Source organism: Capricornis sumatraensis, chromosome 20, assembly GCF_032405125.1.
Source record: "Capricornis sumatraensis isolate serow.1 chromosome 20, serow.2, whole genome shotgun sequence".
NCBI lineage: Eukaryota > Metazoa > Chordata > Mammalia > Artiodactyla > Bovidae > Capricornis > Capricornis sumatraensis.
In genome coordinates, this window is record NC_091088.1 from 56,483,508 (window position 1) to 56,508,319 (window position 24,812).

Sequence of the window (24,812 nt, forward strand, 5' to 3'; positions counted from 1 at the left end):
CTCATTACTCTTTTTTTTTTATCCTTTTTTCTTTTTTAGCCCCTTAGGTGCCTTGGATCTTCCCATCTGTCTCCATCTGTGTGTCTCCATGTGTCTCTCTCTTCCCAAGTTTCTTAACTCCCAGATACTTTCCCCTCCAGACCCTGGATGTCCAGGCCCCTCTCCCCGTGGGATTGTGGGAACCAGGGACGTCAGGAAGGTGGCAAGTGAGGCCTGGGATGGGGTTGCCTAGCAACCACTGCATCCTCTCCAGCCGGTTTCTGTTGCCTAGTAACAGCTGCCTGCCCAGAGATGGGGCGGAACTGGGTGGGGGGTGGCACTTCTTGGTTTCCTATTGGGGTGGAGATAGTCCCTGGAATCTGCTCTTACCTGAGATCCTCTTCATATCTCCCTCCTGCTTGGGTAGCTGTGAACATCCTCCATCAGTGCTTCTTCCCCTCGATGCCTGGGTGCTGTGAGCCTCGCCCCCACCACTGCTAGTCTTCCTGAGGCTCGGCGCCCCCAGTGATGGCTTCAGCACTGTCAGCTCTAATGAGGGCAGGGCCCTTCAGAGCCCAGCAACTGCATCCCAGGCTCTGTGGTCACCCCCCCATCCGGCAGTCCACAGAGGGGCTCAGAAGCCCCCATTTTGGCAATCTTCCCGTGGGCGGGGGGGTCTCCCTGCAGGTGGCGAGTGGGGGCCGCGGCAGCTGCGTCCCCATGAGGAGGGGAGGAAGATGCCGGCTGAGCTGCTGCTGCTGCTGATTGTCGCCTTCGCCAGCCCCAGCCGCCAGGTGCTCTCATCACTGCGCATGGGTGAGGCCCTGAAGCCCCCCTCCGCCCTGCCTCCCCACAGACCCTCCCACTGGGCCCTGGGGCTCTTCTCCGACCATGCCGGTCCCTCAGGAACCCTGGGATCTGGGCCGCAGTCTGGCAGCCCCTGCCCAGCTCCTTCCTCCCCCTGAGCCTAGGAGTCGGCATCCCAGGTCTCTCCAAGCTCAGATTCAGGAATCTGGACCCCTTCACCCCACCTCCAGCCCTGCCTCAGAGCCAGGGAGTCCAGGAGCCCAGCCCCTCCTCCCTCAGGACCCAGGAGTACAGTCCCCAACTCCTGTGTTCCCTCAGCTGCCATTCTGGACGACCAAACTGTGTGTGGCCGCGGCGAACGTCTGGCCCTGGCCCTGGCCCGGGAGCAGATCAACGGGATCATCGAGGTCCCAGCCAAGGCCCGCGTGGAAGTGGACATCTTTGAGCTGCAGCGGGACAGCCAGTACGAGACCACGGACACCAGTGAGCAGGGCCGGGGGGCGGTGGGGGTGAGGCAGGCCGGGCTGCTGCCTCCATCCCTCCCTCAGCCTGCCCTATTCTGGGTGCTGCCCTGGAGGACCTGAGGGCCTCATTTGACAGACAAGTTTCATGACTGGCTAGGGATGCTAAGCCCCCAGAGCTAAGTAACGAGGGGCCTAGACAGTGGGGCTGGGGGCCTCAGGGGCAAGGACAGCAAAGGTGTTCTGGAGAAAACTAACCTGAAGCTGAGCTCTGAAACATGAGCAGGATCTAGAAGGAGAGGCATTGTTCAAGATCCAGCCTGTGAAATACAACCAGCCCTCTAGTAGGGGGTGCATGAGTCTATTGAATACTCACAGACTGAGCGAATGTCCCTTGAACAGATGTGCTGGGGACACAGACTTGTGGGAGATGCGGCCTTCAAACGCGTTTTAGATTTCTTCCTTGCAGACCTTATCAGAACCTTTGTTTTGTTCACGTTTGTTTCAGATCTTTGAGAGGCCAGATGGGGTCCAGTGACTCCTGGACTTTTTTGGCTGGAGTAGCACAGAACACAAATTGAGAGACTGGATTGGAGGGTGTGGAGGCAGATGGTGTTCCAGGCATCCGCCTGTAGTCTGGAGCTGGGGCAGAGGGGACGACTGAGCGTTTGGAGCCAAGGAACATGATGTGGGGTTGCACTCAGCCTGACCACCTGGGCTCAGGACCTGTTTGCAGGGATCGAGAGACTAGAGTATAGCTGGGTGATGGGCGGTGAGGCTGGGCAGGTTGACAGGTCAGCTTGAGGAGGCTGAAAGATGCCATCTTCACTTGCAGGCAGTGGGGAGTCATTGATGGGTTTGGAGCAGGGAGCTGGTGAAAGTAGAACCTAGAGGCTAGATTTGGGTGGCTGATGAGGAGGCCGGTGAGTGCCTGAGTTGACAGCCCTGAGATAGGACAGGGAAGGAGGAGTTGAAGAGAGGGGGGAAGACATGAGAAAATCTGAGGACAAAAAAGAGACAGGACTTGGTGACTTGACCATTAGGAGAGAGATCAAAGCTGAGGATCATTTCCAGGGATGTGGTGAATGGTGACCCTGCCCCCCTCACCAACACGGAAGGCGTGCTGGGAGTACATTTGGAGGAAAACGAGATGTTTAGTTACAACGCTCTTTGTTGGGTGTCAGAAACCCAACTCAGGCTGACTTAAGAAAAACAATTTATCAGGTCATGTCACTAAAGGCCCTGATGCTGGCAAAGATTAAAGGCAAAAGGAGAAGGGGGCAGCAGAGGATGAGATGGTCAGATAGCATCACTGACTCAATGGACATGAATCTGAGCAAACCTCCGGGAGATAGTGGAGGACAAGGGAGCCTGGCATGGTGCAGTCCATGGGGTTGCAGAGTCAGACACGACTTGGTGACTGAACAACAGCAAAATAACCTAAAGATTAATTTGGGGCTTGCTTGGATTCAGGTACTTGAATGATATCCCTGGATTGTTTCTGGCATGGCTTAATACAGATACTCAAGTGATGTTCCAGGGAGCTCTGTGTCTTCATCTCTGGGCCCTACTTTCCTCTCAGTTGGTTTTGTTTTCGGGAATGCCCTCCCCAGCTGGTGTCAGGATGGCCACAACTGGTCAAAACTTTACATCTCTCCAGTTTAGCAAAGCCAGGGATAATTTTAGCAGGGGACCTGGGGAAGGCTCTCAATGGCCTAGTTTGAGCCCGTCCCCATCTCTGAACCGATCCCTGTGGCCAGGACGACGTGGTTCTTTGATCCTGGGTCAGGAATCAATCAGTTCTGGGAACCATGTGGTTCCCTGAGGGAAAGTTCAAGTTCTGCCATGGGGATGGGCACCGGACAGGTGAAAACAAGACTCTGCCTGCCTCCCAGCCTAGAGACGCACACGTATATAAGGAGAAAGAAAAGGGAAGAAAGAGAGCCAGTAAACGCAACAGAGGAACGGTGTTTGGGGTGTAGAGTGTAGAGGGAACCGTGGCTGTCACCCCCATGCGCTGCAGCCCACCAGCGTCCTCTGTCCATGGGATCCTCCAGGCAAGAACACTAGAGCAGGTTACCATTTCCTCCTCCAGGGGATCTTCCCCACCCGGGGGTGGAACACAGACGTGGCTCCTGTGTCACCTGCATTGCAGGTGGATTCTTTTACCACTGAGTCGCCTGGGGAGCCCCGTACCCTAGGTTTTATGTGGTTAAAAAGGTTGAGAAAGCCAAACGCTGAGAAACCAGACACTGGATTTGCAGCCAGAAGAAGGTCCTTGGTGTCTCCTCTTCCCCTCTTTGTTTCTCTCTTGCTCTGGCCTGGCCCTCTGTCGCCATGTCTCCGTGTCTCCCTCTGTCTCGTGGCCCCTCTGTTTTTTTCCCCTGCGATGGGCCAGGTCAGGGATCGGGCCTCTGGGTGCCTGGCACGGGGAGGAGGATCAGGCAGCCCTATGTGGAGTGTGGGGTTCTCTCCTGGGCCAGGAAAGGGTCCCCAGGGGTGGGAACAGAGAGGAGGAAGCAAGCGCCTGAATCTGCGGTCTCCTCCTGCCCCTCACAGTGTGTCAGATCCTGCCCAAGGGGGTTGTGTCTGTCCTGGGACCCTCCTCCAGCCCTGCGTCTGCCTCCACCGTGAGCCATATCTGTGGAGAGAAGGAGGTGAGAGGCGAGCCTGGGGTGGGGGGCGGGTCCCTGGAGGCTGAGGGCCGGGGAGGGGGAGCAGGATGGAAGCACAAGCTCTTCTCTCTTTAGATACCCCACATCAAGGTGGGTCCCGAGGAGATGCCCCGCCTTCAGTACCTCCGCTTCGCGTCCGTCAGCTTGTACCCCAGTAACGAGGACGTCAGCCTGGCCGTCTCCCGGATCCTCAAGTCCTTCAACTACCCCTCGGCCAGCCTCATCTGCGCCAAGGCCGAGTGTGAGGGAGAACGGTTTCTTTATTTCATTTTCACTTATGTGATTTTGTTGGCCACGCCTTGAGCCTTGAGGGATCTTAGTTCCCCGACCAGGGGTCAAACTTGGGCCCTTGGCGGTGAGAATGCGGAGCCCTAGCCACTGGACTGCCAGGGAATACCCACGAGGGAGGAGGATGGGAGGCTTTGTTTTCTGTTTCCCCAAACTCCTCTTCCCAAGAGATCTAGTCTCTCACAGTCATTGGTGCCCCCTGGTTGTAAGGTCTGGGGGAGTCAGACACAGTCTCTCCTTGTCCTTGCATCCCTTTCCCTTTAGGAACCCGGATCTCTGGTTCCATAGAGCTTCTCACTTCCCCACCCCCAAAGAGACCATCTAATGCGCAGATAATCACTAGGCATGGCTCAGAGCAGGGCCCCTGTAGGTCCCAGCGTTTCCTCGGTGAGCAATGCTAGGCTCCGTCCCTGACTTCCAGGAGCTCCGGGGCCACTGGGCCGCACGGTGGTCGAGCGGTTGTGATTCAGAGTGATGCGAGCTCTCAGGAGTTGAGCGGGCGGTGATCCTACTCTGGTCTGAGAGCCTCAGAGTCCTCCTCCCAGAGAAAGTGACCTCTGTGCTGGACCTGAAGGGTGGGGATGAGTTGAGGTGGGAGAGGAGGAAAGGCATGGGTACTGAGTAGAAAGCAAAGCAGAGGCAAGGCCCAGAGAGGCTCAAAGATGCCTCCTGTGCGGAAGTAATGAAGCAGGACCCGGAGGTGGGGCTCTGTCGCTCCGGGCCTGTGTTTCATCCTGAAGATGATGTGCTAAATCGCTGTCGTGTCTGACTCTTTTGTGACCCCATGGACTGTAGCCCGCCAGGCTCCTCTGTCCATGGGATTTCCCAGGCAAGAATACTGGAGTGGGTTGCCATTTCCTCCTCCGGGGGATCATCCCCACCCAGGGATGGAACACAGACATGTCTCCTGCATTGCAGGTGGATTCTTCACCCGTTGAGACATCAGGGAAGCCCAGTGATGGAGGGTGGGGAAAGGACCCACGCCAGGCAGGGGAGTATGTCGCAGGAAGGGTGCTCTGGGCCCTCTGGCTGCCTAGAGAGCAGACTTGGAGAGGGACAGGAGATGTGGCAGGAAGACCCCTCAGAGGTGGGGAGGGATGGTCTTGGTTAGGCCTCAGGTGGTGGCAGGGGCCGGAGGGGCCAGAATGGATCTGAGGAGCATCGTGAGGGAAGGCCAGAGGGGTCATGGACGGTGACCAGGTCCTGCCCGAGGAGGAAGGGACAGTCAGTTCTGGGGCACACGGTGGGTTTGAGGTGTCCTTGAGACAGTCAAGTGCGGATGTCTAGGGGGCTGGTGGGCCTGTGGGTGTGCAGCTGGAGAGAGAGGACCGCGCTCAGTCACCTCCAGGAAGTCCTCTTTCGTAAGGTATTTGCTGCATACTTGCCGTGGTCCAGACATTCTTCTTGGTCTTAAGGATCAGGCTGTGCATGAGCCTGGCCAGGGGTCCCCGCCCTTGTCCGAGCTAATGAGAGGAGCCAGGAGGTGAACATAGAGAAGACGTAGTCCAGTCAGCAGTGTTGAGTCCTGTGGACAGGAACCTCCCTGGCGGTCCAGTGGCTAAGACTCGAGTTTCCAATACAGCGTCTGTGGGTTCAATCCCTGATTGGGGAACTGGGACCCCATGTTGCACTGCAGAGCCAAAAAAAAAGTATGTGTGTGTGTGTGTGTGTGTGTGTGTGTGTGTGTGTGTGTGTGTGTATAAAGTCCTGTGGATAAATAGAGGAAGATGACAGGAACTGGGAGAGCTGGGGCAGGGAGTGGTATTTGAAATGGGCTGGTGGGCTTGGGCCTTGTTGAGGAGGTGACATTTGAGTAGAGATCTGAAGGTGGTGAGGGAGGGAGCTGAGTGGGGATCTGGAGAAGAGCATTCCAGGCAGAGGGGACAGCAAGCAAGGAGGCCACCAGGTGTGTGTGTGTGTGTGTGTGTGTGTGTGTGTGTGTGTGTGCGTGCGTGCGTGCGTGCGTGTGTGTGCGTGTGAACGAGGAGGCCAGCATGGCTGAGAGTGAGTGAGAGGAGCTGAGGTCAGGGAGATGAGGCACGTGGGCAGATGGAGTGGGGCCTTGGAGGCGGTGAGGACTTTGGCCTTCACTCTGAACACATGAGAAGGCGTCGGAGGGTTTGGAACAGACGGGGACACACCTGCTCACAGCAGTTCTGGCTGCTGCCCGGGGAACAGGCTCTCCCGGGGGTGCGGAGCGGGTGCGGCCTTTGGAACAGGCAGGAGATGGCAGCGGCCTGGGCCAGGGCGGTGATGGTGGCTCGGCGCCACGGGGTATGCTTTGAAACTCGAGCCTGGGTGGATTGGGCGCTGATGTGAGACGGAGAGGAAGCCAGGCTGCCATCAAACGTTTTGGCCTGAGCGCCTGGCCGGCTGGAGTTAGTGCGCTGACCGCAAGAGACTGGCGGTTTGGCGAGAAGAGCAGATTGCGGCTCCGCACGTGCGAAGTGTGCGTGCCTGCGACGCAGCCCCTTGGGGGCAGAAAGGTGGCAGGAGACGGGCATGTGGAGGTCAGGGGAGGTCCTGGCCCAGCGCCCCAAGAGAGCCAGCTGCGCTCTGAACAGCTGCCCTGCATCCTCTCCCTAGCTATCCCGTGCCAGGGAGGAGGGAGCAGCCGCTCCCATCTGGGCGCATGGAGGGGCTCTAACCCAGGGCCCCTTCCCTCCCTCAGGCCTGCTGCGATTGGAGGAGCTGGTGCGTGGCTTCCTCATCTCCAAGGAGACGCTGTCTGTGAGGATGCTGGATGACAGCCGGGACCCCACGCCACTGCTCAAGGAGATCCGTGACGACAAAGTGTCCACCATCATCATCGACGCCAACGCATCCATCTCCCACCTCATTCTCCGTAAGGTGGGTCCCTCCCGGGCCTGTCTCTGGTTCCCTGCAGGGTCAGGAGCAGAAACATGGGGTGACAGAGGAAGTCAGCTGAGGCCCTCAGCGGTCGCGCGGTGGTCCGGATCCCCGCTTCCCACGTGCAAACACCAACCAGGAAGTTCTGTCTCTTCCTGCTTGCACCCCTGGTTGGATCCTGGACAGTTGCCTCCCCTTTTTGAGAGTACTTCCTACCTCAATGGATTGCCACTAGGGTTAATGAGGGAATGGTGGGGAGGCACCCGGATGGCCCCTGGCCCAGGATAGATGTTGGCATACTGGCAGTGCCCTGTGGTGTTTACTGAGTGCTTGTCCTGCTCTGTGTTGGGGTGTTTGTGTGTCTTCTTTAATTTGGCTCTTGGGAATTAGCTGGTGGTCCAGTGGTTAAGGTTCCACACTTCCACCTTAGGGAACATGGGTTCGATCTCTAGTTGGAGAATTAGTATTCCACAAGCTGCACAGCTCAGCCAAAAAAAAAAATTCTATAGGTTTCCTAGGTGGCACTAGTGGTAAAGAACGCCCCCTGGCAATGCAGGAGATGTAAGAAAGGCGGGTTTAATCCCTGGGTCAGGAAGATCCCCTGGAGGAGGGCATGGCAACCCAGTCCAGTATTCTTGCCTGGAGAACCCCATGAACAGAGGAGCCTGATGGGCTACAGTCCATGGGGTCACAAGGAGATGAACATGACTGAAGGGACTTAGCATTGCACAACATATATATATATATATATATCTGGCTCTCATCCCACCCTGCAGGGCAAGTATGATACCATTTTGTGAATGAAGAAGCAGGGGTTCAGGGGCAGAGATGGACTGGCTCAAGGCCACCTGGGATGGGCCAGCCCCAGGACCTTCCCCTCCCACCCCAGGGCCCTCCAAGTTCCACCCACCAGTGAGCCACATTCATTAATCATTCATTGTTCCCTGCTCTTAATTTTCCTTATAATCTAATCTGTATTATTTCTTTTTCTCCAGCTTTTAAAAAATTGAAACCATATGTCGTTGTTGAGTGTAGCTTCTAGGAAAGAAGTGTGACAGAATCCACGGGGCTCTTGAGGCAGGCGTCTGAGAGAAAAGATTTTGGGTTCTCAAGGCAGGCAGGGCAGGCCTGGGCCGGGGTCCCAGCCCCTCCTGTGTGAGCCGGGTGACCAGTAATCACCTTCCTCTCCGGCCCGCACTTTCCTGTCCTGGAAGGGGCTGTAACCACGCGCTAACAGCTCCTGCCATGCAGGAAATGCAGGCTGGTGCCATTTCCTGTTCTAATGATCAGAGCGGGACAGAACTGGGCACTGCTGGCTTGAGATGTCTTCTAACTTTGTTCTGCTTGAAGACTGTGAGAAAGGGGGCTCACAACGTGACTCTTGAGAGTTATTTATTTTTTATTTTCTAAATTTTTTTCTTTTTTGGCCGTGCTGCGAGGCAGGTGGGCTCTTAGATTTGCCCCTGCAGTGGAAGCGCAGAATCCTGACCGCTGGACCTCTAGGGAATTCCCCCAAATCTTGAGATTTAAATGGGCATCTTTTCATGGCAAAGTGCTTCTAAAGATGGCAAGGCGTAGTTTTTCTGACCTGTGACCAGGCTGAGCCCTATGCATTAGCAGCCCCAAACTTGGCTTTGGGGCAACCTGGGGGTTAAAGTTAAGGTTACCTACCCCGCCTCTACCCTTTTCCCGTCTCTCTCTGTCCCTGGGTGTCTCTTACTGTTTCCCACGGGGTGTCTCTCAGCTTCTTCCCATTGCTGCCTCCTCTGTTCTCCAGGCCTCAGAGCTGGGAATGACCTCAGCATTTTACAAGTACATCCTCACCACCATGGTGCGTATCCCCTGCAGCCCCCACCCACCTCTGCCCCAGGCGGGCCCGCCCCAGCCTCACGCCCTCTTCTTGGCCCCAGGACTTCCCCATCCTGCACTTGGACGGGGTCGTGGAGGACTCCTCCAACATCCTGGGCTTCTCCATGTTCAACACCTCGCACCCCTTCTATCCTGAGTTCGTGCGCAGCCTCAACATGTCCTGGAGGGAGAACTGTGAAGCCAGCACCTACCCCGGCCCTGCGGTGAGCTCACGCCTTCCTCTCTGCACACAGACACTTCTGGGGCCCCTTCAGGCTTAGGCCGATCATGCTCAGAACCCCCAGTACCCCTCTTGCTTTCTGAGTTCATCTAGGAGGCCTCACAGTGCAGCCCTGGGGTTCAGTCTGACACATTTCTTCCTCCCCACCTGCTCAGCCACACCTCCAGGTGCCCCAGCACACGCACACCCCAGGGCCTTTGCGCTTGCTCTTCCTGCTGCTCTGCATGCACCTCCCCAGGGAGCTAGCGATTCACTCCCTCATCACCAAGTTCCTGCTCAAACGCTCCCCTATTTTAAAAATGGCCCACTACCAGCTGTTTGCAATGCGAGAGACCCGGTTCCATCTCTGGGTCAGGAAGATCCCCTGGAGAAGGAAATGGCAACCCACTCCAGTATTCTTGCCTGGAGAATCCCATGGACAGAAGAGCCTGGAGGGCTACAGTCCATGGGGTCACAGAGAGTCAGACACGACTGAGTGACTAACACACACCCACTGTTTAGCCCCCTTCCTTGCTGGGTTTTTCTCCATAGCACCTGTCTTTGCTTATCTAACCACCCTGTGGCTTGCTGTATGTTGTGCTTAGATGTATTTATAGGGATTTAGGTTGTAAGTTCCATGAGGGCAGGGGTTTCTGTCTGTTTTGTTCATTATTGTATCCCCACACCTAAAACCAGGCTCAGGGTAGATGTCCGAAAATGTGCTGAATAAATGCAGACACACAAAAGATGCATACTTAACGTGTATTTGTTCACAGACATCTAGTCAGACACCAGGGTGCTGAGAAGACACACCTCTGTGCACAGAAACTCACACAGACGCCAAGCCACGCGTTCAGACGTGTGCATGCAGGGCCCTCACGCACATACACGGACGGACGCGCATCCGTCTGCACCCTGCACCTACCGACACCACACGGCTACTCAGACCGTCACACCCAGCCCGCTGAGACACGTTCTTCCAGATTCTCCCAGACACATCCCCTGAGCTCACGGACACAGCCCAGCGGCCTCTGCGTGTCGAGCCCTCACTGAGTGCCAGGCGCTGTTTTGAGCTCTTTGCATGCGTTCTCTCCCTGGAACCCCACATAAGCACTCGTCACCTTTACTTTTACCAGGGAGGAAGTGGAGATTTGGGGAGGGGTGTGGACTCAGCTCTCTGCAGGAAATGTTAATAGCAGAGCCAGGCCTCTAGCTCGGAGTCGCCTGCCACCCGCCCCCAGGCTCATGACCGTTATGCCCTCCTGTTTTCCTGCACGTGACGCCCCTCCCCCCACCTATAGACAGATATGCACGTTTGTCCAGCCCCGCCCACAAAAGTGTGTCCCTGGACACACTCAGACAGGGGCTGTGGCTGTCTCCCCCTCCTCCATGACCCCGTGTCAGCCACACAGATGCATGGATTCCTATGCCCACGAACCTCCCCGCTGTGGGGGTGACAACTGGCCGTCCAGGCAAACCCTCTTGGATGTGCCCTTCCCAAGACACATGCCACACAGGACAAGCCGCCCTGACAACGGCTTGGGCAGCCTGCTTGCCCTTCCCCCTGCTATCTCCGACCCCTGAGAAACCCCTCCTCGCTCCTGACCTCATGATTTTACATTCCTGGAGAGAGCAATGTCTGAGGGCTTGGGGATAAACACCATGGAGCTTCGCGCCTCCCTCGGCTGAACTCCGTCTTTCCCATCCCTCCGTTCCCCAGCTATCGGCGGCCCTGATGTTTGACGCCGTGCATGTGGTGGTGAGCGCCGTCCGGGAGCTGAACCGCAGCCAGGAGATCGGCGTGAAGCCGCTGGCCTGTACGTCGGCCAACATTTGGCCCCACGGGACCAGCCTCATGAACTACCTGCGCATGGTGAGCCCGGAGCGGGGTGGGCCATGGGGGCGGCAGCCTGCCTCGGGCACGGGGGCACTCACTGTGTCCCCCCCGCACCCCGCTCCCTGCGCCTCCAACCCGCTTCCCCGCCTCCTTGCTCCCTCTGGCCCCGCCTTCCTGTCTATGCTGTTCTCCTCGTTCTCGCCCTGTCTCTCTGTCTCACCTCCTCTCCGTTCACCTGTGGTCCTTCCTGGTCCCTCTCCCTCTCTCTCTCTGTCGTCTCCTCCCTCTGGGCCCCTGCCACCCCTCCCTCTGCCCTCCTCCCGCCCTGCTAGGTAGAGTATGACGGGCTGACCGGGCGGGTTGAGTTCAACAGCAAAGGGCAGAGGACCAACTACACGCTGCGCATCTTGGAGAAGTCTCGGCAGGGCCACCGGGAGGTGAGCTTCCCCAGGGCAATGCTGGGGGGCCTTGATGGGGTGGGGGGCGAGGGTAGAGCAGGACCTGAGGGCTGAGGCATCCTCAGGAGAGGGGTGCCCGTGCTGACAGTGCCCTCTCTGCCTCAGATCGGGGTGTGGTACTCTAACCGGACTCTGGCCATGAATGCCACCACCCTGGACATCAACCTGTCGCAGACACTGGCCAACAAGACGCTGGTGGTTACGACCATCCTGGTGAGTGGCCCTCGTGGGGGTGGGCCGTGGATACAGCGGCCTCTGCTGAGCGGTACCCCCACCCGGTCCTAGTGAGGAGGCGGGATGCATTGCCAGGGCTGGCCCAGCACCCAGAACAGGGGAGGTGTCACCCGGGCACCCGACGACCCCTGATTGTGGACAAGATGTCACCCGCCTAATTGCTGCTGGAGCCTCAGCAGGCACAGACTCTGACCTTAGAGCCAGGTCCAGCCCCAGGAGCTGCCAGCCTGCCAATGCCTGGCAGAGACGGGAACCGCTGTCAGCACGAGCATTCCACTGGCACCAGAGGCAGGGCCTCGCACGGTGCCCGGCCCAGGGTGGGTCCCCGTGAATCACCATCGTGGGAGAGGTCATTTTGCCACATTTGCCTTGTGAGCATATTGACACACACCAGCTTACTTGATATCCATCTTGAAAGGCCCAGAGAGGTGAAGCAACTTGGTCAGGTCACACAGCAAGTGTAAGGCATGGCCAAGACGGATGCCACGTCTCTGAATCTCCGCAGCCTGGGTCTTAAGCACTGTGCTCTGAAGGTCCAATCCTCCCCTTCCTGAGCCCTGGCACGATCATGGTCCTGTAGCCCCTGGGGTCCTACGTTTTGCCAGGTCAGAGACCAGGGAGCCTTTGTGTGTCAGTGAGGGTTTCTGAACCTGCTCTCACATCAGGCACCGTGCTAGGCCCTGGAAGGTGTCACTCTTTAAACCTCTCAGCTGCTCAGTGAGGTCTGTCCTGTCTTTCTCCTTTTGACAGTCAGGAAACAGTTTACAGGCTGGGTCCTGGCTGGAGCTGAGGGACATACTTGGAATCCCTCCCCTGTCCCCTGAACCCTCTGCCTTGTGCCAGGAGGTCAGGGAGGGGAGATGCTCAGGACCTGGGGAGCAAGAGGGTGCCCCGAGCCACTGGGCTTCGGAGCAGCCGGGTCCCTGGCCGGGTGGTATCTGTTGTCTGGGGGGAGCTCCCCAGTCACTGTGAGCTGGGCCGGCCGATGGCTATGGACGCTGAGCTTGGGAGGATTACACGGGTTCCACAGGATGGCAGAGGCCCCTAAAGCAGTGCGTCGCATGCTGAGCCATTCCCTTGGTCCCTGGGGAACTCCTGACCTAGTGTGGGCCTTGTGTCCCTCTGGAGAAGGGCCAGCAAGCCTGCTGGGGAGGGACAGATGGCCTGCAGACGGGAAACCAGACGCTTCCTAACAGCCTCACCGAGGGGCCCTGAGGGCCAGGCCAGGCTGACTGGGAGAAGGAGCACCTCCTTGCAAATGTGGAAGCAGAGTGCACTCCAGAGGCTGCCTGGGGTTCTGGGTGGGGAGCAAGGGCAGACGTCAGGGCGGGGATGTCAGGAGAGCACAGCCATGACCTGGGGGGCTTCCGGCCTCTTCCCACACTTGTCTCCCCTTTTCCCCAGGGCCCCTGAGCCCATGTTGCCCTCTCCCTAACCTTCATTTTTCTTGTGATGGAGTCATTCATTCGCTCATTCATTCTACAAATATTTACTGAAGCTGCACCAGATGTGATACAAATCCCGGAGGCACTGGGATGAGTCACAGGTGGTCTCGTGGTCTCTCTGTCCTCGAGTGGCCCCGGGGAGGGGATCCCAGTCTGATGAAGGAGGCGGACCTGGACACAATCATTCCCAACCAGGGTGCTAAGGGGGCCCCACAGAAAGGAGGGGCTGCCTGAACTTTCAGAACCCTGAGGAAGGAAGGCTTCACAGAGGAGGTGGCATTAGATGGGGCGTTGGAAGCTGTGTAGGAGTTGGGTGCACAGAGGAGGGGGCCTGGCCTCCCAGGCAGCAGGAACTCCCAAGAGGGAGGGGCCTCAGGAATTGTTTGCCAGGTTGGATGTGGAGGCAGCAGCCTCAGTGTGCCCCTTCATTCACGAACTTTCTCAGACTCATGTTTCTGGGTAGGGCCTGTGCCAGGCACTTGGCAACACAGATGTGAGTCAGCCTGGGTGCCGGCAGGAGGGGCACGAAGTTGTCAGGACCTGTCTTATTTCCCGCTCTGGTCCCCAGGGCTTGGGATGGTGCCTGGCACCCAGCGAACATGGAGGAGTGGTGAACGCTGACGGGTGGGGAGGGGCCTCTGAAGAGCTTAGTCATGCTCATTCTGTACCTTGGAGGGGTTGCCCTGGTGGCTCAGCGGTCAAGAATCCACCTGTAATGCAGGAGATGCAGGTTTGATCCCTGGGTTGGGAAGATCCCCTTGAGGAGGGCACAGTAACCCACTCCAGGATTCTTGCTTGGAGAATCCCATGGACAGAGGAGCCTGGCAGGCTACAGAGTCCAGTGTGACTGAAGTGGCTGGCATGGACCTTGGAGACTGTTAAACCGGAAGGGATGGGGCCAGATCTGGATGTTTGGAAAAGCTGGGCCCTGAGGGAGACTGCAGGAGAGAGATGCTCCAGGTCAGATGGGAGGATGAGGCTTGAGCTGGGCTGGGGCTGTGGAGATGGAGGGACCTGATGTGGGGTGCTGATGGGCTGGACTGAGGGAAGGAGCAGGAGGAGGTCCTCGATGAGGGTGGAGGCTGGGGTTATCCCCAGGGTGGGGCCCACATGTCTGAAGCTGAGAGATCAGGGTGGTGCCAAGACTGAAGGAGGTCCCACAGGGAAGCTGGGGGTGTGGGACAGGTCCCAGGGGATGATGCCGTGCTGGGCCATCCCAGAGAGTTTCCTCCTTTCCTGGCCTTCCTTTTCATTAAGGCATGACATCTTATCTTGCTCTTTGGTTTTCTGGGGTCAGACAGGCCTCACTTGCATTCCTGACTTCACCTGGACCTCAGTGTCTGACTCTCTAGGTTCCATACCTTCATCTGTAAATGGGTCTAATAGTCCCACCTTGAAAGGCTGTGGGAGGATTGCGTGAGATCAGAGGACCCCCTGGCAGAGGGTCCTGCTGGCAAAACGTGCTGAGCACGTGGGAATCCCTTTTTTCTCCTGACCTAGTATCCTCAATAAGAATAGCAACTGAGACTTCCCTGGCGGTTCAGTGGTTATGACTCCAAACTTCCATTGCAAGAGGCATGGGTTCAGTCCCTAGTGAGGGAACTAAGATCCCAGCTCAAACAAGCCACCTGGCATGGCTCCCCCCCCCCCCCCCAAAAGAGTAGCAATCACCATGCCCAGAGTCTTGAGCTGTGTGCTGAGAGTCCTTTGCTGGTGTTACTCCGTGTTCATGGCAGTCCTGAGGCTGGTACCATCGTGACTCCCAATTTTCAGACAAAAATAAGGCACAGGAGGGTTAGGGGACATGAGTGGCCCAACTGGAAGATGGCAGGGCCCACGTGTCTCTACCTTGAACCACAACACGTCGATTTCTGCTTCTTTCCAAGCCTTCACTTCTGTTCTAGACCTGGCCCAGCTGTCTCTACACTTGGTGACCAGGGTGGGTCTCTTCTCTCTGTTCTCAGCTTCCTCCTGTAAAATGAGGGAATTAAAATATTCATGACAGAGTGAAGGGTGGTGGACTACATCAAGGTTCTTTAAACTGAGCTCCAGGAAGTCATGGATATGGAATTGGGTCCTGGCTTCAGGAAAGGGTCAAGGCAAGCAGCTTGTGAAGAATTTTCCAGAACCCATCCTACTTAAACATTTTTGGTTTTAGTTTCAAGGGATTTTTTCCCCCTAGCAGTGTAACATGCGTACAGAAACTTTCACAAATCATGAGTGTACTGATCAGTGAATTTCAATAACTGAGCACATTGTGGGGCCAGCCTTCCACATGACCCGTCAGGTCTCTAACTGCTGCCACGGCCTCAACTTTTATCACCACAGAGATTTGCCTGCTTTGAACTTCACATAAATGGCATCATATTCTATATTCTCTCTTGTGCATACGTTTCTGAGATTCACCAACTTTGCTGCAGATGGCTTAGTCTCGTTGTGGTCCAGTCGCAAAGTCATGTCCGACTCATTGCGACCCCATGGACTGTAGCCTGCCAGGCTCCTCTGTCCATGGGATTCTCCAGGCCAGAATACTGGAGTGGGTTGCCATTTTCTTTTCCAGGGGATCTTCCTGGACCAGGGAACAATGTCTCCTGCTTGGCAGGCAGATTCTTTACCGCTGAACCACCAGGGAAGCCTTTAGTGTTGTTACATGTTGTGTTACGTAAACAAACCTCGGTTTAGTTACCCCCCGAATTGATGGGTGTTGGAGCTGTTCCTAGTTCTTTTGCTGCTGTGGATACTCTGCCACATGCCTTTTGGTGAACGGATGGAGATTCCTGTCGAGTGTATAGGCAGGAGAAGAGTTGTTGGGGTTTGTAGCTTCTGCAGATACTAACAAAGCATCTTCCTAAGCCATGGTACCCATCTCCATTCCCACCCATGGTGTATGAAGGAGGATTCCAGTCGCTACTCACTTCTGCCGGTGCTGAGTGCAGAAAGCCGCGGACCCTATTGTGATTTTCATGTACATCTCCTTAATGGTCAGGGAAGTTGACCGCTTTTCATTTATTGCCTATTTGGAATCTCCTTTTGGGAGGTCCCTGCTCAAAGCTTTCTGTATATTCAGAAATTTGAGATATCTGACCTTTTTATTGATTTGTAATGTATTTGTGTATTCTGGATATAAGTTCTTTGTCGGAAGATGCATTGCAGAGACCTTCTCCCACTTTGTGACTTTCCTTTTCACTCTCGGAGGTTTGTTTTTTCTTTTTTTCAGCCGCACTTGTGTGGCTTTTGGAATCTTAGTTCCCTGACCAGAGATCAAACCCGGGCTGTTGGCAGTGAAAGCGTGGAGTCCTAACCACTCAACCACCAGGGAATTCTCCTCAGTGGTATCTTTTGAGGAGAAGATTTTTAATTTTCCTAAAGTCCATTTTATCCATTTTTTCCCCCTTTCTGCTTAATGCTTTTAGAGTTTAAGAATTCTTGGGACTTCCCTGGTGGTCCAGTAATTAAGACCCTGCATTTCCACTGTAGAGGGTGTGGGTTTGATCCCTGGTTGGGGAACTAAGATCCAACATGTGGTAAGGCATGGGCAAAAAAAAAAAAAGACTTCTCTGCCTACCCCGAGATCATAAAGCTCTTTTCCCATATGTTTCTTTGTAGTAATTTTGTCTTTTACGTTTAGATCTACAGTCCACCTAGAATTGATTTTTATGTATCATGTGAGGAGGAGTGATCAGAATACTTTTTTTCCATATGGATGTTTTATAGAAAGGCATCATTTATCAAAATGTTCGTTCTTTCTCTTTTTGCTACAGTCTTACCCTTGTCATAAATCATGCATGCTTGCATGCTAAGTTGCTTCAGTTGCGTCTGACTCTGTGTGACCCTATGGACTGTAACCCGCCAGGCTCCTCTGTCCATGAGATTCTCCAGGCAAGAATAGGGGAGTGGGTTGCCATGCCCTCCTCCAGGGCATCTTCCCGACCCGGGGATTGAACCCACAACTCTTATGTCTCCTGCGCTGGCAGGCAGGTTACCACTAGCGCCACCTAAATCAAGTATACATTTACCTGTGGATGTACAAATTCTTCATTCTATTGTCTGTTTGTCTGTCTTTGCTCTACTACCACATTGCCTTAAAACACCACAGCTTTAAGTTGTGTTAAAGCTATGGTAAATCCTTTAGTCCTCATATTCTACTTTAGGATTGCTTTGGTTCTTTTGATCTTTTGCATTTCCATATACATTTACATATCATCTTTAAGATGTTTTAAATATTTTAAAATTAAAAATGTTAAACTGGGGGTGGGACAGAAGTTAATTAAATAGAATTAAATAACATTCAATTTAATTCTCCATTAAATTGAATTCAAGGCTTGCAGGGTGGGTAAGGAGTGAAAAAAATCTGTCTCTTTCCCTCTCCAATCCCCATTTTCCCCCCATCCTCCCAGAAATATCTGAGCATATACAAGCACATCCCCACTCTTGCCTTCACAGAGAATAGCATATTGTACACGTTGTTCTGTAGCTTGTTTTTTTCCTCTTAATATATCTTATAGAACTTGTTATTTCAGTAGTTGCCTGGGATTCTTTGATGACATCAATAATCTTTTTAACCTGTTCCAAATTAGGCTGTCTCGGTCTTTGTTCCCGCTACAAGAAACGCTGCCATGACTCCCCTGGACCTGCATTTTTGTGTGCACGTGCATAGCCACTCGGATGAATTCTTAGAATCGGACTTAGCAACATCCCACTGTCTGCAATGCTGGGTTTTCTGCAGGTTCTTTTTTGAAGGAGTCTGAAAGCCTTGGATTAGAGGCTCCTTCAGGCCCCCAGCTCTGATGGTCTGGGACTGCAGCTTGAACGCTGGATCACTGTTTTCTGACCCTGAGTTCTGTTCCCAGGCCTCAGCCCTTATTTTTGGATCTGCCAGTTCCCACCCTGATCCTGAGGCTTTGAACCCAAATCTACAGCCCAGATGCCCCAGTCTTGAATTGGGAGAGCGACCTGATGGAAGGAATGAGGGCTTTGGCGAGTACAGCAATGGGTTTCAAATCCAGCCTCTGCCCCATCTCCCCTTGCCACTGCCCTGCTTCGGCTATGTGACCTTGGGCAAGGCACTTGACTTCTCTGAACTTCAGTTTCTTCCTCTGTATGTCAAGAGGACTGTACCAGAGCCTTCCAGCTCTAACACTTGCTTGTCTAGAGAATTCCTAATTTCTGATTCTCTGGCTTCAATACCTGGCCTTCCCTCCCCTCACCCCTGTCTCTGTATCTGGCTACTCTCTGATTCTGTCTACTTGAGTTTAGTCTGGCGCAGAGCTTAAGAGCAGAGCTGTGGACTCAGCCTGACTTGTCCATCTCAACCACTTACTACTTCACTTCTAGGGACCTGTGTCCTCATCTCTCAAATAGAGGTAATAATACCGACCTCCTACGCTGACAGAATAGCTGTCATACAGCAAGCCCACAAGAAATGCTAGCTGCCGCAGCTATTATTAGCATTATCTCATCCCTACTCTCAGTTCTACAGGTTTGGATTTAGAAATGTGGCTTTGGAGAGAGAGAAAAGTACTGACTTCCCTCCACCCCATCTCCCCTCAGCTCAGGGGCTTTGCTGGGGTCCAGGAATCCAGTCTGTAGTATCTTATAGGTACCTTCTAGTACCTATCAGGCTTCCCTGGTGGTTCAGATGGTAAAGAGTCTGCCTGCGATGCAGAAGACCCAGGTTCGATCCCTGGGTGGGGAAGATCCCCTGGAGAAGGAAATGGCTACCCACTCCAGTATTCTTGCCTGGAGAATCCCATAGACAGAGGAGCCTGGTGGGCTACAGTCCTTGGGGTCAAGAAGAGTCAGATGTGACTGAGTGACTAACACTATAGTATCTACCACTGTATAACAAACTGCCCCCAAACCTGGAGGCTTCCAACAATAATGATTATTACTTCTCACAATGCTGCGGGTCAACTGAACAGTTTTGTTTTTCTAATGTGGCCGCAGCATGCAGCTTGTGGGATATTAGTTCCCCGACCAGGAATTGAGCCAACACCCTCGATGGTGAAAACACAGAATCCTAAGCACTTGACCCCCAGAGGAGTCCCTAAAAGTGATGTATTGATTTACTTAATTATTTTTGACTGCATCTCAACGCTTGTGGCATCTTTGTTCCCCAACCAGGGATCGAACCCAGACCCTTGGCAGGGAGAGTGCAGAGCCCTAACCACTGGACCACCAGGGAATTCCCTGAGCAGTTCCGCTGCTCTCACTGCGGTTGCGTGCAGCTGGTATCTAGGCTGGGCTGTTGGCCAGCATACCTCGGTCCATTCATCCCTACTCATCCTTCAGCAGGCTGGCCCAGGCTTCCTCACACTGAGGTCCCAAGAGGTCTGTCTGAGGACCCAGGGGCTGAAAGTCACACAGCACTACTTCCACCACACTCTGTTGGCCAAAGCAAGTCTTGAGGCCCGCTCAGACCCAAGAAGTGAGGAAATCCACTCTACCTCTTGATGGGAGGAGCTGCAGAATGCTGTGCGTCTACCTCAGAGCTCAGGAATTCTGTGTTGGATGAGAGGCAGCAGGATGACCTCTGTGAACCTCAGTTTCTTTCTTTTTTAAAAAAATTCATTCATTCATTAACTTTTGGCTGTGCTGGGTCTTCACTGCTGCACACACGTGGGCTTTCTCTAGCTGCAGCGAGCCGGGGCTACTCTAGTTGCAGTGCACAGGCTTCTCATTGTGGCGGCTTTTCTTGTTACAGAGCACGGCTCTAGAGTGAGGGTCAGTAGTTGCAGAGCTCAGGCTTAGTTGCCCCAGGGCATGTGGGATCTTCCTGGACCAGGGATCGAACCCTAGTCCACTGCACTGGCAGGTGGATTCCTGACCCTTAGACCACCAGGGAAGTCCAAGCCCTAGTTTCCACATATGTAAAGTGAGTCTGAGAATACCACCCATGTCAGGTCGCTGTGAGGAAATAAAGTGATAAAATCCAGAGAACACACTCAGTGCAGGAGCTGGTACTCAGCAGGTGTTCAGTCCATATGGTAACCATTGTGGATATTATTGGCCAAGGTTCTTCTGGCTGGTTCCTAAGTCATAACTCCTTTTATTCCTAAGTCCAAGGTGACACTGTACAACCATTTAGACAATAACTGCACAGATAAATTTCCCTTTTGTTACCATCATCTTCCTATACCTCATCTTAGTAACACTTGGAATATTCTCTCTGCTTTTGTCTCATTTGGCACAGTAAGAGTCAGTAAAGTCTGCTCAAACCCCTCAGAAATAAGCATCGGCATAGCAAAACGGCTGTAGGCCAGAGATTGCAAACTGTTAGGTGTTTGTTTAGCTTGCAAAGCATTAAAAAAAAAGATGGTATTAGCATTTGAATTGTTGCTAACCTTTATAATCAGGAGGTTTTACAAAACAACCTGGGTTTCCAAATTCTCTTAACATTGGACCATCTGGCATCTCAGGCCTGCTTCTCTCATGACAGCGTTGGGCTGGAGCTAAATCCTGGTGGGGTAGATCCTTGTGGCTCGTGAAGTCAGTTTAGTGGGTCGCTAATGATTGTGTAGAAAAATGAAACAGAGCAGGACAGAAAATATCAGGATATTTTGCCATAGTTGTAAGAAGGACTGCTTTGTGGAGCTAAGTGTAGTGACGCACATGCAGCTGCAGTCACACAGGCGTATATGTGTATGACTTGGATTACAAGTAATATATCTCAAGGGGCATCCCGTGTGGCACTAGGGGTAAAGAACCTAAGGCACGCAAGAAACGTGGGTTCCATCCCTGGGTCGGGAAGGTCCCTGGAGGAGGGCATGGCAACCCACTCCAGTATTCTTGCCTGGAGAATCCCATGGACAGAGGACCCTGGTGGGCTACAGTCCATGAGGTCACAGCAACTGAGCACGCGTGCACGCCATGCAGACTGATTCACTCGGGTTACCTGCCTTCCTCATAGCCATTTGCACTTTTTTTTTTAAATTGGCTGTGCTGCTTGGCTTGTGGAATCTTATTTCCCTGACCAGGGATTGAACCCAGGGCTATAGCAGTGAAGGTGCTGAGTCCTAACCACCGGACTGCCAGGGAAGTTCCCATTTGAACTTGAGATGAGCGAATGTTAACTTGGCTGTTGGAGATCAAACCAGCTCCCTGGGATCTGCTAGGGGCTGTCAGGTTCCCTGTGCTTTTTCCTTGGCTCTGAGTATTTATGTTTTTTAGTAGTTATTTATATTTTTTTGAGGTATAGTTGATCTACGGTGTTGTTAGTTTAGGTCTATAATACGGTGATCATGTTTTATACACACACACATATATATATTCTTTTTTTCAGCTGCTTCTCCCTTATAGATTATTACAAAATATGAGTATAGTTCCCTGGGCTGCAGAGTAGGTCCTTGTTGATTATCCATTTGTGGTGCTGGAGAAGACTCTTCAGAGTCCCTTGGACTGCAAGGAAATCAAATCAGCCAATCCTAAAGGAAATCAACCCTGAATATTTATTGGGCAGACTGATGCTGAAGCTGAAACTCCAGTACTTTGGTCACCTGATGGGAAGAGCTGACTCACTGGAAAAGACCCTGCCCTGATGCTGGGAAAGACTGAAAGCCAAAGGAGAAGGGGGTGACAGAGGATGAGATGGTTGGATGGCATCACCGACTCAGTAACACTGAGTTCGCGCAAACTCCAGGAGACGGTGAAGGACACAGGAGCCTGGAGTACTGCAGTCCATGGGATGGCAAAGAGTTGGACACCACTTAGCGACTAAACATGTTAATCCCAACCTCCTAATTTATCCCCCCCCTCCCCAACCCTGCCCTGGCTCTGAGCATTAGTAAACAGGGGATGTAGGTAGGCCAGGACTCTGTCATCCCTGCTCTGCGAGCAGGTTCTGGAGCTAGCTGCCAGGCGTGGACTCTGGGACCCAGACGTCCCCTCGATACCCAGTCTCTGACCCCTCTCCCTCCTCTCCTGCTTCCCCAGGAGAACCCGTATGTCATGCGCCGGCCCAACTTCCAGGCTCTGTCCGGAAACGAACGCTTTGAGGGCTTCTGCGTGGACATGCTGCGGGAGCTGGCTGAGCTGCTGCGCTTCCGGTACCGCCTGCGGTTGGTGGAGGACGGGCTATACGGGGCGCCCGAGCCCAACGGCTCCTGGACGGGCATGGTGGGCGAGCTCATCAACCGGGTACGGCGGGGCTGGGGCTGCGGAAGGGGCATGGGCTGGGTGAGGAGGGAGGGAGGGCAGCCAGTGGGGCCTCAGGACCAGGCTGGCATGTACACTAGGCACCAGCCCATGGTGTGCTGTGCCCTTGTGGCTGGTGAGCACCACGGGGCCAGCACAGACGGGAAGGGGACAATGCGTCATTTCCGGTGTCAAAGGCCATGCCCATCACTTCCTGTGTCCGGCTTCCAGATGCTTCCCTCATGCCGCCTCGGCTTTGGCTTTGCTCAAAGCTCGGACGGGAAAGAATCTACCCGCGATGTGGGAGATCCCCTGGAGAAGGGAATGGCTATTCACTCCAGTATTCTTGCCTGGAAAACCCCATGGACGGAGGCTGCAGTCCATGGGGTTTCGAAGAGTCGGACATGATTGAGCGACTAACAAAGACTTGAGTGAATGAAGGAGACGAGGAATCGGAACTGGAGGGACTGGACAACTGGAGGAGGTGGAGAAGGCTTCCTGTGGGAGGCGGAGCTAGGAGGGGCAGCCGGGGACTGCACCTCAGGTGCACTGTGCCCCAGCACTTGCCGGGAGGTGGACTTCGAGGCTGCCCCTGGCTCTCGCAAGTCCACTCTTCCAGTAGATGTTTATTGAACATCTAGTGTGTGCCTTGCACCTTGCTAGGCCTAGGGTATAGTGAGGAGCCTCGGGGACCTGGACCCTGCTTCCGAGAGCTCAGGGCCCCATTGAGATGTAGAAAAACAAATGACCACAAGACAGAACTTTCCAGACTTCGAGGGGAAAAACTCAGAGGAGGGATCTAGAGGCTCCTGACCCAGCTGGGGATCTAGGGAGGGCTTCCTGGAAGAGGTGACACCCCAGCAGATTCCCAAAGAGTGTGAAATAGTCAGCTGGGTGAAGTGGGATTTGTGAGGAGGAGAACTTATTCGAAGGAGAAGAAATGGCATTTACAAACAGCTGGGTGGGGTGTATGTAAGAGAGAGAGGGATGTTTTCAGAAGAGCAGCTGAGCCCTGAACGTGGGCAGGATGTGAGGGTAGGTGAGGAGGGGAGAGGAAGGGCAGGTGGGAGGTGGTAGGCGAGGGTGCAGTGGAAAGACTATTTTGGAGTCAGGCCAACCCTGGTATGAGTGCTGTGGTGAGTCATTTCTCTCCTCCGCGCCTCAGTTTCCCCTTCCTAGGAGGGGGGGCTAATGATAGCTGACAGGTCTGTAATGGGGGTTACAGACACACCACACATGTTGCTGGTCATGTGTGATTCCTGAGTTCCTCTTTGTTTCTGGTTGCCCTGCGAGGCTTGAACGATCTGGGTTCCTCAACCAGGGATTGAACCCAGGGCCCAGCAGTGAAGGTGTGGAGTCCTAATCGCTGGACCACCAGGGAACTACTGGGTCTACCCTGTAGTTCCTTTTTCTCCCAGACACTAGAAGCTGCATGGGCAAATGCCCAGAAAAGACAAACAGGTCCCTGGCTTAGGGCATGCCCAGGGCAGGTGTGTGGAGCAGGGACCTTTGGCCATAAACAGTCAGGGTGGCCTTGACATTGGACTTGGCAGAGGGCATTGGAGACTGTCACTTTGCTGTCTCTCTCATCCAGAATTCACTGCATGCAAGGCCCTGAATGCCACCAGGGTAAACTCGAAAAGGCCACTTTGCTTGACAAGGACGTTGATCCCTTAGGGCACTGATTTTCAAAAGCTGTTTTGACTGCAGAACCTTTTTTCCGATTGAAAGGGCCCTCAGAACCCTGGACAAAACAGTTGCTCTGGTGGAGAAGGAGGTGGGGGTGTCCCTCGGGGTCCTGGTGACTCAGTCTCCCCCCCCTCCCCGACCCCAGCCAATTCCAACTGACAGGCCTGAGGCACTGTTCTGCAGGCACCAGCTGGTTGAAAGCTTCAGCCCTGGGTGGGTTTAAGAGTCTGAAGCCAGGACCTGAGGAGCCCAGAGGCAGAAGCTGGTGCCTTAATGCCTGCCTCACTGGCAGCCTTACCTGTGACCTCATTGCCACAGCCTGGTCCCCAGTCATGTAAACCCAGAGCTTTCTGTTCATCGGGGCCCCCAGAAATAAGATCCAGGAGAATAACAACTGCAACCTCCCCGCCCCCCCGCCCCGAACCAAAGTCACCGTCAACTGGACGCCTGTCCATTCATCAAGGAAGAAATCCTATTTATAACTGTATGACCCTGGGCAAGAGTTTAACTCCTTGTGCCTTAGGACTTGGTGTGAAGGTGCCTGGAGTGAGCGGAGCAGGACTGGGAACTTTGCTGATTGGTGGCTGCTAATCAGAAGAGTTTATGCTCCTGGGTCCTCCTGGGTCTTGTTTGAATCTCTGCAGAGCATTTGTTGTGTGACATTGGGCGAGTTATTTAATCTCCCTGTAAAACTGAAGAAATAACAGACGCTGGCGCATAGGGTCGTTGTGAGTGTAAAATGAGTTAATCCGTGTAGGGGCTTGGAACAGGGCCCTGCAAGTAGTGGGTGCTGGGTGCTGAATGCTTTTTCTATCGTTGTTAGTGTCATTCCTGCCAGTATGGACATCCATTCATGCATTCATCTGCCCTCCAGCCAGCTAGCATTTAT

General features: G+C 54.1%; 1 protein-coding gene and 1 non-coding gene across 2 annotated transcripts in view; both read left to right on the forward strand.

The window, feature by feature from the left end:
- Window positions 1-716: 716 nt before the first annotated feature.
- GRIK5 (glutamate ionotropic receptor kainate type subunit 5) overlaps window positions 717-24,812 on the forward strand; it is a 58,721-nt gene continuing 34,625 nt past the window's right edge. The window contains exons 1-11 of the mRNA XM_068993223.1: window positions 717-795; window positions 1,105-1,269; window positions 3,807-3,904; window positions 3,998-4,163; window positions 6,882-7,060; window positions 8,838-8,891; window positions 8,971-9,132; window positions 10,849-11,001; window positions 11,298-11,402; window positions 11,529-11,636; window positions 22,034-22,237. Of these exons, the coding sequence (XP_068849324.1) occupies window positions 717-795; window positions 1,105-1,269; window positions 3,807-3,904; window positions 3,998-4,163; window positions 6,882-7,060; window positions 8,838-8,891; window positions 8,971-9,132; window positions 10,849-11,001; window positions 11,298-11,402; window positions 11,529-11,636; window positions 22,034-22,237 (1,473 nt within the window). The remainder of the gene's footprint in view (window positions 796-1,104; window positions 1,270-3,806; window positions 3,905-3,997; window positions 4,164-6,881; window positions 7,061-8,837; window positions 8,892-8,970; window positions 9,133-10,848; window positions 11,002-11,297; window positions 11,403-11,528; window positions 11,637-22,033; window positions 22,238-24,812) is intronic.
- TRNAR-GCG (transfer RNA arginine (anticodon GCG)) lies at window positions 18,726-18,797 on the forward strand. Its single transcript has one exon. It is a non-coding gene; the product is annotated as a tRNA-Arg (tRNA).